General features: G+C 37.9%; 1 protein-coding gene across 2 annotated transcripts; it reads left to right on the top strand.

The window, feature by feature from the left end:
• The first annotated feature begins 9,233 nt into the window (after positions 1-9,233).
• Positions 9,234-10,381, top strand: LOC110182557 (RNA polymerase-associated protein RTF1 homolog). Of its 2 annotated transcripts, XM_020950609.2 has the most exons (3): positions 9,234-9,351; positions 9,415-9,730; positions 9,789-10,381. In XM_020950609.2, exons 2-3 carry the CDS (start codon positions 9,437-9,439, stop codon positions 10,308-10,310), a joined length of 816 nt encoding a protein of 271 aa, XP_020806268.2. In that variant the 5' UTR covers positions 9,234-9,351; positions 9,415-9,436; the 3' UTR covers positions 10,311-10,381. The 2 variants fall into 2 exon arrangements, with proteins under 2 accessions (XP_020806268.2, XP_086685471.1); XM_086829345.1 differs by lacking the exon at positions 9,234-9,351 and having other exon boundaries at positions 9,358-9,730.
• Positions 10,382-14,706: the final 4,325 nt, after the last annotated feature.

Below are 14,706 nucleotides of genomic sequence, written 5' to 3'. Positions count from 1 at the left end.
CTGAAACAAAATAAAATTGGAATATTTAAAACAATCTTTATAAATCATAAATTTAGCTTAAAATCAACTATTAATAAATGAACTCAATATAATTATTTAATCTATTTAATATCTGAGACTTCAACGGACATGAGTCTCAGTCTCAATGCCGTAATTTTTGGCTTTTAGGTTTAAGCTGAAATTGTTTTTTTTTGCTTTCCATAGACTTCAAATGTAAAATTATTTAAGACAGTAACCAAAATATGAAGCAACATTTTAAGACAATAAAAAATTTCCTTATTATTATTTATTTCATTTTTAAATAAAAACACAAATATCTTTGGGAAAAGAGCAACCTTCGCGGGCAAGACACGTGCCAGCAGGCAGGTCCTGTGAGGCTGGCGCATTGACACTAGAGAATAAGTATAGATTTCCTAGGGGATTCCCTGATTGTTTTTAATTAATCGATTAAGTGGTTTCGAAATGCCCCACGATTTCCCAGCACTTAGCGAACACAAGTTTCTCCCCAGGAGCGAAGGATGCGATATCAAAGGACCCTACCATCCACAAAGGTGGCACACAGGGACAAAGGCGTTGGGATTGCCTGAGCTATGGCCCCCCGCCCCAGCGTCCACAATCTTTCTCGACTTTTCCTTTATGAGGGCATGTCAAAAAAAAAAAAGAAAAACAAGAAAACGAAGAAAACACCAGCAGCCAACGTGGAATAAGATTAAAGAAAAAAAGGCAGAGGGGAATATATATAAAAACGACTTCCTCTAAGACGACGCTTTTAGCTAAATTGCGACAAAAATGAGCAATGAGAGTGTAAGGAGGGGGATGGAGGGGTATCAAGAGGGTAGGGGAGGGGCGGAGGGAGACAACGACTAAAATAATAAAAGAACAATGTCAAAAGAAGTTGGGCCCATAAATAAGCTCTCAGGCCCTTCCTGTGCCTGTTTTTCATACTAAAGATGTCAAGATGTTAGCATCCACATATTTGCACAAGTTTCTATTTTCAATAATAAATAATAATACAAAAATAATAATAATAGTAAATATATATTTTATATTATATATAACATATTTATAAAAATATAATATATTTATTATATAGATGGGCAGATGGACGGACAGACGGACATGGCTAAATCGACTCGGCTGTTTATGTTGATCAAGAATATATCTCTTTATATTTATTTTATTTATGTATTTAAAATTTGGCACCAGTCATGATCAGTTTGAAAACTATCGAAATGGAAAGAAATCAATAATCGATAACAATTTATAAAAAAGTATAAATACTTTTGTGGATATCATCACTATAAATTGCTGTATCACTTTAAAATTTAATTAAGTAATGGGATTTATAACAATATGGGAATTAATTGATAAATAAATGCATAGCTAGCAGAGCTGAATCTACCATCTTTATATATGCATATGATATAATTGCTATTACTCAGACTTACCTAAGTGGAGGACACGTCATTATTTACTTTCTTCTTGTTAACATCAATTAGAGTAATCATGGCATCGAAGATCACTTCCTGGTTATTCAGTTGCATTCCATTGGCCACGTCATTCTTTTAAGGTCGAAGGGTAATCACAATCACTATCACTACCGATGTTAACACTAGGTACCCCTAGGACAGACTGAGGTCGCGGCGATCGAAGCGCCTCTATTTATACTTCCCGCAAGAGAACAGAGAAAGTTAGAGCGAGAGAGAGTAAGCGATAGGCAGAGAAACAAACAGAGAAAGAGTTAGCTCTGGAGATGCACAGTGGGAGTTAGATAGAGAGAGTAAGAGAGAGCGAGGCTGCTAGAGAGGGAGAGAGATGCTAATGCTGATCAAGAATATGTTAACTTAACATAATAAGAGCGTCTCTGACTAACATCATAATTCCCTGCAAGGTTATAAAAAGTATTCCTAGTTTCACCAGGGATATCGCATTTGTTTTAACACTATAATTGGCAACTTATGTAATTACAAAAAAATATGTTAATAATATTTTAATATTTTCTTAATAATATTTTAAAAATATTATAGATTCAAAATCTTTTTTCTTTTCCTTTTTTTGGTAATATCATCATCTCATTTCGTTATTAAATATTATTTACTACCTATCTCCTATTGTGTTGCCCTGTATAGTATTTGCGAATGTGTGATTAGGATAAATGTGCACGCTTCCAAATTGATGTGGTTGTGTGCCAGGGTATATGTGCCTTTGTGTGTGTGTGGATGGGGAACCGGTAGCGGATATGCGCTGCAATTGTCATCCAAGGTTCAGACCCAAAATGCGTGCCTAGGTGGGCGCCATCATAATCATTATCCGTCCTCAGCTGTCCTTAACACTCACCCTGACTTTTTCCCTGCTCTTCATGTGGTGGTGATTTTTCCGCCCCCGCCTGCCCCACCTGGCACTTTTCTTTCGATTTATTTGCGCATTTGTTTGCCTTCGTTGGCACTCATTCATATCGTAAACTCATGCCACAGAGCTAAGAAGACACTCACATATGCTCCATTTTCTTTATTAATAAATACAGCAGAGAGGACACCAGGACGGACGATGGGGTAAATAGTTACATCCCCTGGTCAGAAATCACACACATATGTATATACATATATGAATCATTCATCTCGCCTGCTGCTGATTCATTCATAAGTGAATAACTTTCAGATTCGGCCAGGCGAGTGAGTGAGTGAATGATTAAATGCATTCGGTTGAATGATTCATTTGGTGGTGTGACAGAAATTATTTTGATTAGGATAATGTGAAGTTATTTTGCCTTAATTTAATTAACTATAATATAATTTAATGAACTTAATTTGGAATCTGTTTAGAATTTACAAAGTTAGGTTTAGCTTTTATGTTATTTTCCTGTAATATATGAATTTAATTAAATAATTCTGGGATTTAATAATTTAGGTTCTTTTACCTTTAATGTTATTTTTTTATTATGCTATTTAACAGTTAAAGCCTTGAATATATACATTTGCTTCGTACTTTATACTGCCATTCCATTTCCTGCTTTTGGTGTGGGGGTTGGGTGATGCTTTCTTCCTGTGACTGCTTCCCTCACCGTCTGTCTTCCGGTGAAGGGAAGTCACCTCGTCCCTCCGTCCTGCTCTTATTTTCTCAGCCCCCTCGGCACCTATTTGCGGCTGTCATTCAGCGAATTTCCGCCTGTTCACAGTTAATTGCGGCTCAGCAGTTAATCGTCATTACGGACACATGTGGGACATACCAAGCAAGCACAGCCATACCTTTGGGAGGAGGAGGAGGACCGCCCGCCCGCCCACGCACTTCCGTCAACCGTTGACCCCCTCTGAAGTCACCTTCTCCCCTTCCATGCCCAACAGATCCTGCCGCATATCACTTACAGGCTGCTCTGGGATGCCGTTTGTCTGTTTGCGGTTTTGATTGTCACTTGATGTGTTGTGATTATGATGTGTGTGAGTGTGTCTATCTAGGGGTGTGTGTGTGTGTGTGTGTGTATGTGCACACCCATCTGTCTCTAGGTCCCCAATGTGTGTGTATATATGTTTTGCACCCACTAATGTGGTGATTTGTGTAAATTTGCTTGTCGAATGCCCTCGATTATGTTAGCCCATGTTTGACAGGCTTTTTTTTGCCTTTCACTTCTAGCCTCCGCCCTCCGCCCTTTGCCCTCTGTTAGCTTATTTTTTTTTTCTTTGTTTCCTCCCCCCCCCCATCCCCCTGGAAAAGGTCTCCCAAATTTATGCTCTCACCTGCTGCCGCCAGCGAACGAACACACATAAAACTGAGGTAAAGGTACAGGTAAAACGGTAAAGGAAAATCATAATTTTGTGCTTTTTACTTCTTTGTTTTTTAAGTCAAAGTCAAAGAAATTTAGGAGCACTTTCCTCCTGGTACCAGGTAGGCGGCAAGGCAGGCACCAGGTGCGTTCAATGCTCTCGACAACTTTAACACTTGCCGAGGAAAATCCAGTGGAAACAATGTTACTTTGAAGGGGCTTTTCTTTTTTTGTTTGGGATGGGACGGGACGGGAAATTTGTCAACGAGCTTATCGGGATTATATATCTATCTTATATAGTATATTAGGTAAAATAGTAGATATTGATAGGCTTAATTCACATAAATCGACAAAGATCTTATTGTGAAGTATGGTTTATAGCTATCAGTAGTTCCAATATTAAATATTAATTTATAAGTAATTATTTAAAGAGTTTATGAACATGATTTTGAAAATTTAGGTTTTTTAGGAACCATTAGAAAATTAATGGACAATTCTATATTTATCCCCTTGAAGGGTATTACAATTTCAGTCAGAAGCTTACAATTAAGTGAAATTAAGGAAAAAAATGATAAAAATTTTAATATTTTTTAATTTTGATTCAAGTATGCAGATTTATTAACCTATTAAAAACTAACATAGGAAAGCTTTCCGAATTAAAATAAATGATTTTATAGCTGAGTTATGAGTTTTTTAAATTTTGATTTTGTCGAAAAATTGGTCATATAGAAATATTGATATATTCAAAGCATGCAAATATTTTAAGCTTAGTTATGATCAATTTCCGATTTGATTCTATAATTCAATTGTAAACTGCAAAGGTATATAAACATGGGCTTCCTGAAATTGTTTTACCTTAATGTATTATTGATAAATTCTATATAAACATATACGCTACATTTAGATTAGGATTATAAATTTAATTGGTAAAATGTTTTCCCAATTTTTAAATTTATTAGTTCAGAAATTGTATTGTATTATTTTTCGACAGAATCTGTTAGCTTAAATATTTTATAGCAAAATTTTAAACCCTTTTTAAGAGGATTTTTAAATAATAATTATTATATTGTAAGCTGGTCATAATTTATTCTTATATTTCATTGTATAAATTGCAGATTACCATATCTTTAGACACCTTTTAAAGGGATTTTTAAAGCAAAGTATTTTCTATAGTAAAAAGCTTGATTTTTAGCTTAGAATATATGCCAGAAATACCTTAAATATATATATTATATTCTCTCTAATTAGCGCTCTTTGGAATTTATTCCCATTTTGCCACACAATCAAAGAGTAAAAGGGACTTGTCCAAAGGTTAATTGTAACGAAATTAGCTTAAATAAACATGCACAAAAAAATATTTGTAAAAAAAAGGAGGGGAAAAATAATTTAGCTGCAGTCCTGTGGCACTGCAATAAATGCTGCCATGTTGCCGTCAAACAAAAGCAGTGCAATTGAGCAACTTTTTTGTATATATGTTAGTATATGTAGTTATATATATATATATATATATTTTTTTTTTTTGTTGTATTCCTTCCACCACGTGTTTGCTATCTGTGCCACACAGTCGTCTTTTTCCCCCACCTCCAGGACCTGTCTGCCTGCTCCTGATCCTGGCACTGCTCCTGTTCCTTCTCCTGCTCCTGCCACTGTCTGACAGCTTGCCTGTGCATATTTGAATACCCAACATGGCTCATATTCAACTAATTAGGCGAGTTTTGCAAATACATTTTCATTATTGTAATTTTGCACAGTCGAAGGTGGAGCCAACAGAGGGGGGTGAGAGGGGCCTAGTGTGGGAGGAAAAACGAAATACAAAAAAAAAATAAAAACTGCAGTAGGCAACATGCTGGCAAAAGTTTTCCATATGTTTGAAAAGGGGGGTAAAGGGGCGCCCCCAAAGGGGGTGTTTTAACAACTGGCAGGGGCTTATGTAGAAGGGGGGAGGGGAAAACAGACACCGACACATGTAGGCCGAGGCATTTGCATTTGCAAAAATAAAAAAAAAAATAAAAAACAAAGACACAAAAAAAATTCTTCGAGGTAAAATGCAAAAATACAGAATGGTAAAAAATGCAACTGCAAAATGCAAAAAATAAAAAAAGAGTCACAGCAAAATCCAACTCAAAATGGCAAAGGAGCTCACGTCACAGACAGAGACAGGACGAGGATAAGGTGGTGCAAGGGTCTAGTTGAGTTTTTTTTTTTGGGTTTCGTGGGGCAGACACCGGTGGTTTTTCACACTGAAATCGTCCCAGACGAGAGAGAGAAGGCGACTTCCGGTGAAAGCTGGAGCAAGAGAGATAGAGAGATAGAGCGAAAGCCTGCAGAAAATTGCGGCCATGCGAGTCGAGGAGGAACTGTTCAAATTAAATGTGCACACACGCAAGTTGATTAGCATGATATAATTAAAAATGCAGACCCACTCACATTGTCTTCCGGTAAAAACATTTCAAATTTAGAGTGCCCAAGATAGGTGCAAAAAAATGTGACCAAATAGTGAAGTAACTAGAGGTAAAGAAAATACAAAATAAATGAGAGTTTTTGAAGGGGATTTTTAAATAATAATATTATTATAATAAAATATGCCTACAAAATAAGTGTACGTTTTAGAAAAGGATTATAAATTTGCTTCCTATTTATATTATTTCTATAAAGATTTATGTAACAACTGATTCAACATTTAATTTCAAAGCAAAGGATGTACGTAAAAACCGTAGTATGTCCGTGTAGATAAGTGTCATAGATGCACCAGCCAAACAACCTCCTTAAAATGCAAATAAGCCATCAAAATTAATGTTTTTCCAATAAAATAAAGTAAGAAAAACTTTCTTATCTCATAAAAATATTGTTCAAATTTTGTTCAAAGATCCTATGAGGTATGCCCTGCTTAATTGCCATCAACCGCAGAGATACCATTCCTCCGGCGCCTTTCTGTGTGATATCTAATCTGCTTGGACTACTGAAAATTCTGCAGTTGTTCGTCCTTCATCCTCTGTCTTGGTCCTTCGCGCTTTTACCTCTCTCTCTCTCTCTCTGAGTTTCAGAGTTGCCTAAGCCCAAAACCATTAACACTTGTTTCTGTCATTTTACATGAAAAGCGGAAGCGCTTTTGTTTCTGTGAAACAAACAAGTTTCCTTGCCACTGCCAACTGGCAGCTCGCAACTCGCAACTGCCCCAAAGCCTAGTCAGATTTTCCCGCCCATTCCACAGGCTTCTTTTTTCTGGCTTTTCTTTTTTTTTTTTTTGACATGGGTATCCGTATCCTAGATCCATTCCTCTCTGGACTTTGGTGTTTGCTTATTTGCAAGCTGCAAGGGAAAATTCCAAAAGCTACTGAAGCCACGCACTAGACTCTATTCTTTATTAAAGGGAAATTTAAATAGTACTAAAATGTAAAGTGAAAGTAATTTAAGTTTTATTTGCATTAAGTTTGTCTCAAATAATAATGGTTGAACAATCAAAAACTAGAACATATTTAATGTAGTTTGAAGTGAATATATAATTTATGGTGTTTCTTCTAAATTAAATATTAAAACAGAGAGAGAGAGAGAGAGAGAGTCTTTAATTAGGGTTTTTAATTTATGATTCAGATCAGCTTAAATTTTCGGTTCTTAAATATGCCTTTTATCTTCTTATTTCACCAGCTTCTCGCGGTGTGACCAGCTATGTATTTGATTCCTATTTTAAAATATGACCTTAATTAATACTCTCGAAAATGCTTTACATAACTACTTTAACCATTTGTTTATTTTAATTTTGAATTTAATAATATTCCAGGGACCCAACTGGAATGTCAATTTATAAGAAATCTAAATGTTTCCTTTCATTTCATTAGGGGCTTAGGACCCTCGGTGGAGGCATCATTCTGTTAAATACTTATGTGTACATTACACGACTGTCCTCCATCGGACGTAGGGAAAGAGTTTTTCTGGACTGGGCTTGGCATGTCAGTTAACTGGATGAGGGTCCTGCTGCCTCTAGTCTCCACCCACATTCACATAAAGTTTTTGCACTGCCTGTCAACGTCAAGGCATGGCCTGACTGGCCTTCATGGCGGTGACTGTACCTCGCCCTCAGTCGTAAAGGTGTGTTTTTTTTTTTTTTTTTTTGAGAAAAAGTTCTTGAGAAGGTGCAGGGGTATGCCAGCTGATGGTCCTGTGATGGATGGGTCTCAAGGCATTTTGGCATTTTCTAGGATTTTTCACACTTACGGCTACTTTGTTTAGATTATATGCATGATTTTTAGACTCACTGGGTTTTAATAATATGAATTGTTTTAAAGTTAGCCCAGGCCCTGTCACGGAATTATAAAGATATAAATGATTGTGTCTGAGAGGAGCTTAAAGGGTTTTAAAGTCTCGGTTAAATTGTTTCTATGACTTATATTATTAGTATTTATTAGATTTATATATTGTTAATTTAGTTTTCTTTGTGTAAAGTTGATTTCTCTTAGTGGCAAAAAAGAAACCTTCAACTTAGTCAGAAGTGAATTTCTGTTGGTCAGCTGGAAACTGGACAACCCGGAGGCGGTTATGGGATATATATACTATATGGAATATGGCCTGGATGCTGAAGCTGATACCTGCCACAGTTCGCTGTACGATGTGGATAAAGATGAGCAAGAGGATGAGTATGAGGATGAGTTTGAGGATACCGATGATGATGATGATGACTGAGCTTGCATAAACGAGTTTTCCCTTAAGTGTGTGCGCATGTTGAAGGAGATGGGCAAGGAGCTGGTGTGTAGTGAGAATCTAAAGATTTTTTTTTGGGGGGAGAGGTAGGTTGGTTCCTCCTTTCTGGTACCCAAGGAGCAAGGAGTTTTGTGCGTGAGCAGCATATTCGATGGACCATCCATACACGCAACTTATTTATGCAGACTCACATACAAAGCATGCAAAGATTTTGCATTAAACCACCAGGAAAAATTCCACCCACTCCAAGTATCAGTTCAGCAATCCCCACCTTTAGCTCCAGCAATATTCACCCGACTCAATGGGCTCTGTGCCAGCTTCAAAAGTAGCATCTGCCCCGGAAGGTTCGCATACAATTAGCTGCAACTGTAATTAAAGCAATTGTATAATAAATCTTCTGCCAAATGGGAAAAGATCTCACAGGTAGGTCGGAGGAGGAGCACGAAGGCTGGCCAAGGAGCGTGTGCCAAGTGAAATGCTGGCCAAGGAAAAATTGCTGGGAATTAATATAAATTTAATAGTTTTGGCCCCTGGCATTTATGGTGGGGCATAAAACCCTCCACGGCTGGCTCGTTAAATGCATTCAAATGGATTAATCTGTACTCGAATAAGGTGGACTGCGGGTATACTCTTTATTCTAGTTCGATTTTTCAAGGTTTACTACATAAGAAATTTTATAAAATTTAAAATAAAAAAATAAATAATGCTTACATAAGTTCATTAACCATAAGCTTTTGGGGTTTTTAAGTCCTTAAACATATATTTGTCATATGTATTTTTTATAGAGTGTTCTTTTTGATCAACTTGTAAAATTCCTTGCTCACTTTTTGGCTGCCGTTCAAAAGGCAATTGAAAAGCCACTCTAAAACCCCTGTGGAATCAAAAACAAAGCAGGCTGGGTAAAAATAATTAAAATTTCAAAATATATAAACTAACGTTTGAAGCTCTCTGAATTTTTCCAGACTCTTTAAAACTCTGGTAAAGATGTCCAAGAAATTGCGCCTGCCGGGGGAGGAACCTTCGGAACATCATCAACACCCACGACGTCGTCGTCCTGCCTCGGAAATAATACGTGAACTAAGGCGTTTAAGAGCCACACCCCTGAGGGTCGAGGATGAGAATGAGCCTTGGACCGGAAACCAGGTGAAGGTGCCTCCACCGGATCTGCCTGTCACCAGTCTGGAGCAACTAGAGCAACTCCGTTTGACTCGACACAAGATCAGTCTCCTGATAGTTCGTCCTTTCTTTGAACAGGCTGTCACAGGATGCTTTGTGAGGGTAAATATATCTACAAGTTATACAACTTTAAAAAAGAGTTATAGGTTTACTATGCCAGATAAATGTCAATAGCGCAGGGGAGCCACCTGATCATCGCATTGCCGAAATCCTGGACATTTTGGAGCTAGACTATGGCTACAAATTGGATGAGATTCCCACAAATGCTGCCCTAAAACTGCGCTATGAGGATCTCATAGTGCCGCATGAGATTAATGATGTATCCAATATGGCCTTTACCCAGGAAGAGTTTGAATTGTGGCGCATAAATCTCATTCAACAGGCAATTCAACCGCCTACAACCTCGATGGTGACCAGAAAGAAAATTGAGCTATATAATGCCCTTCAGGCTGAGGCTAAAGGTTTAGCCCTGATCCGGCAAAGTTTTCGCTTAAACATTCGTCCGCCGGACAAGGGAGGAATCCTTGAAAGACATGGCGGTGTCTATCCCTGGCGTTTGAAGAAGCCTTCATCCTCGTTACCTTTCAGGGGTTTTATAGGAGAAGCTTATCCGATTCTAAGGGCAATGCCGGAGGTCCCTGAACCAAAAAAGAAAGATGGAGCAGGAGCTTTATATATTTGATTCGATCTGATACAAAATTTATGTTTAAATCATTAATGAATAGTGCATTGAATGCATAGTTTCCTTCAAAATGATTTGCTTAAAAACCTTGGAGGAAATTTGTCAAACACTCAAATGGCCAATTCAATCAAAGAGACATTGTATGGCAAATAGGGAAATGGTACATAAAATGCTGAGCAATTAGCAAGGGGGAAAACCCCACATTTTGTGAAGAATTTTTGCAGCAACTTGGGTGAGTTAGTTAGTGGGGGGGATGTTTTTCCCCCGGGTGGCGTCACCTGAACCCGGCATCCCGCAAAATTTTAGCAGCCAACTTTGTGTCCGCTAATGAACAACAACAAAACTTTGGGGAAGTGGCAAGCAACAAAATATCGTCAATAGGGCACAAAAAGAAATTACAGAAATTAAATGAAATGCAATTAACCAGCTAAATGAGCGAAGTCCTTTGGCTGGAAATCAAGAGGGGATTTTTACGAGGCATCCTTCGGTCCAATGGGGGAGCGGATGGGCGACTCCAGGACAACAATTAGCAAACTGATGAGCAATTAGAAAATGTAAAAAAATTAGCAACAGGAAAAAAGCAGAAATTGGCAGGGCTGCTGGGCAATTAATTAATATTTAATTGATAGCTTATTCTTATTCAACAAATTCTTGATTATAATCACCGAAATATGTTTTGTATATATATTTTCTTTGTTATTTTTTTTGGTTCTTTGTTAATTAATGTTTGTCCAGCAAATGTTTTTCTCGTGTTTATGCCGTTTTATTATTATATTTTCTCTGTTGGTTTTCTTTATGATTATTCCAGTTTATTTATTTATTTTTTTTTTCTGCCCTGCTGCTTTATTTTACATACACAAAAATGTCACTTAATAAATTTTACGACTGTTTTATGTTGTCGCTTTGGCCCTAAAAACGCTGGAGAAATAAAAGGTGTGTGTTTTTTTCCCTCATTTTGTTTTTTGTTGGTTAAAATGGGTACGACGACCCATAACACGCCCACTACAACACGTAGTATCCATAAATATAAAAAAAAAATAGGATAAAAGGAGAGAAAAGGGGGCGGCAGCTCACGCCCACACATGATGCTTAACCCTTGTTTGCATGTCCCTTCTCCGAACATTTTTATTCTATTCTATTTTCCCCCCCTTTCGTCACGCACACGTCCTGGGTTCTAGGTTCTAGTCCTGGCATAGTCCTGGCCTACTCCTGTTGATTCCCCATGATTTGGCCAAATTAATTTTGGCCCATTCAGATGTTACACAGAGGCTTGGGCATAATTAAAAGTACAGGCCAAAAAAAGAGAAAGCAGGAAGGCCCCGGAAAAACATCATGAGTTATGGAAGGAAGTCTCGTAAATTTTGCCAGGAAACAAAATAAGAATGAATGGGGGAGGAAATAGCTGGTAACCCTTTTCCTATCTCCCAGCCTCTCGGAAAAACTTTTGAACATTTTAATTTGCCTTGGCAATTTTTCGCTTTTTTTGTATAATTCTCCTGCTTCTGATTTTTGGGGCTCAAAGTGAAAGTCATTTTCATTGTTTAGAGGCGGCACATGTTTGATATAAAAGGCCTCTGGTGTCCCCCAGCACCCTTAGCCTTTGAGTTTGAGCCTTGACTTGACTTTTCCTTTTTTTTTATATTTTTTTTTTTGGTTATTTTTTGTGTGCTGTTTTTTGTTAGAAATTCGTCCTTCGGTCTTTGGCTGTTGATGTTAGGACTTTTGGTTGGATTAAATGCGCACTTCCACCTGGTGACATATCTTCTGTGTTGGTGTTCCGCCTTCTGCTGCTTTGGCTTCTGTTCCTTTAGCCTGTTTCTCTTTCAAAAAATAGGTGCACTGAGCGAAACAGGGGGGGTGTTTTATGCCCTAGAGTGTGGCCAGGCAATGGTACCAAATATTTTATAATAATTTGTTGAGTTTTTTAACTCTGGGTCGTTGATTTTTATTTTTTAAATAATCTTCCTTAGGAAACTTTCATGTATACAAATTTTCCATAGAGCTGGTCACACTTTCCACTGTTATTTTACTATAATTCCTAACCGAAACTAGCTACAAATGGTATCATTTAATTTTAAAAAATTTTCTTTTACTTGAAAAACAATTTAAATACAAATTGATTTGACACAGTTCCCCTATATATTTTCCAAGTGTAAAATAATATAGCCTGGAACGAGTGTAGAGGTTCACCAAGATGGTCGGCAATCAGCGAGCATCAGAATTCAACGTTGAACTTTGGCCAAGAAGCCAAAAGGGGAGAGAGATGGCCTCCAGGGGCGGCACAAAGAGGGGCAGCTTGTCATGGCATCAGTCAAAACTTTGCCAGCAACTGAATTATGTCATTTTGCTTGACGCTCTCGCCCAGACACACAGAAACACAAATACACACACATATGGGGGGGAAATGTGGAAAATGGATGCCCAGGGGTGTGGGTTACAACGGGGTAAATAGCGGCACATGTATGCCATGAAAAATAGGTAAAATAAAAGCCGAAACCGAACTGAGCCAAACGGGGCCAGGTACCAAAAAGGAAAATAAACCTGAGGAAACCCAAATTGGAATGAAGACGATGAAAATGCCAGTAGTAGCAATCAAAGACAGTGAGCAGAAAAATTGAAAGTAAAATGTTATAAAATTCAATAAAAAAACAATATAAAATAATGATTAATATATATTTCAAATAAATTAGATACGAAAACCTTGACAGAACTCTTAAATTTTACACTTAAAGACAGCTAGTTTTGTGCTTAAATAAATCAAAGGAAGATAGAGAAAACTCTAAGTAAAAAATTCACAAAAATAAACCATAAATAAATTTATAAAAAATAAATTTTCTAGATACAGTTTTCTAGATTTCGATTTCTCTAAATCAATTGAACTTTTTTTCTAATTATTTGCCCCACTGTGCACGTGACGTGGCCGCCATTACATAGCCGCATATTTTGCGTTTTCACATTTTCCGCTTTTCATTTCGCCGTCGTCCTGTGGCACTGCCTTGAATATTTTTCTTCAATTTTATTAAAATTATGGAAATGAATGAAATATCTGCTGCACATCCCGTCCTCATTCTATCCCCCTCCGCCAATCTTTTGAGAAAGGAATTTATCGAAAATTGCAGCAGCTGCAAAATTGTCTTCCACTACTTTCGCCGTTTCCCGACCGCTTTTCCTGCTTTTCCTGCTATTCCTGCTTTCGCCTCCCCCGGTAGCTGCTGCTGCTGAGCATACACCTGGCCAGTGGCAAGTTTAATAATCCGTTTCGCATTTTGCGTTGATGCGAAATCAATCGATGTGCATCGAATATGCCCGGAAGGAGCTGCAAGGAGCTGCGCCAGGTGAGGTCCTGCAGGTCCTGCAGGTCCTGCAGGTCCTTCTGGGACACCGGGCGACCGAGCGTCCGGGGAGAGTGTATCAACTGGGATGCATAAATCCAACTCATTTGCATGGCCAAGGAATCGAGGAATCAAGGAAGCAGCTCAAGGATGCGTACCCGCCGGCAATGCCATCCAATTTGGAAGGAGTCTCCTTGAAAAAGGGGTCACCGAGAGGGGGGTTTTTACTGTCCAATGCACTTGAAGAAATAATGAAAGAGCGAACTTTTGACAAGGAAAACCAGTAAATATCTTTTTGGAACTTTTATAGTTTACTTCTAGAAATAACAATTATTATTTCTTAAGGTGTCATGGCTTATTTCGCTCTACAGTTGTGATTTGTGAATTCAAATTAACAAATTGGTTTTGCACAGCACCTAATGCCTCCTCTTTTTCCCCTTGAAGAAATCTGGCCAAAAATCTTAACCCACTTTTGAAGTAACTTTTTCGCTTTTCTCTCTGCCCTTGGGTCTGCCTCGCTCATTTAGCTGGTTAATTGCATTTCATTTAATTTCTGTAATTTCCTTTGCCTTATTGACGATATTCTTGTAGCAGCTCCCGCGTCCTTCGTCCTGGGGGAAAAAAACTCTTAAGTTTGTTGTTCATTAGCGTGTCCAAATCGGCGGGCTTCTGACCGTCAGGTGCTGCCACCTCTGGGACTGAGGTGTTTGGTAAAAATGTTCTACAGAATTCAAAAGAAGGAAGAAATCCTCTGCCGTTGCCATTTCCATTTCCGTTTCCGTTTCCTGTACCGTTCCTCTCTCCACCCCCACAATGCTAATTGCCTGGCTTTTAGGTTTGCAAAAAAAAAAAAAAAAAAAAAAAGAGGAAAAACGAATAGAAAAGAAAACACATCCCTCGTTGCGTTGACAATTTGATTTCTGGCAATATTTTTCGCATTTTCACACTCTTCTTTTTGAGGTCCTGGGCAATGGGCAATCAATCACAGAAGTTCTATGTCTATCGCATATGTTACGGCCAATCTATTTCATCAGTTTGGAACAATATGTGGGAATTTATCGTTT

This window comes from Drosophila serrata, unplaced genomic scaffold (genome assembly GCF_035046125.1).
Source record: "Drosophila serrata isolate PLE 108 unplaced genomic scaffold, ASM3504612v1 contig_23, whole genome shotgun sequence".
In the NCBI taxonomy this organism is placed as follows: domain Eukaryota; kingdom Metazoa; phylum Arthropoda; class Insecta; order Diptera; family Drosophilidae; genus Drosophila; species Drosophila serrata.
The sequence above is the reverse complement of the archived record's forward strand: the minus strand, read 5'-3'. Positions and strand labels throughout refer to the sequence as shown.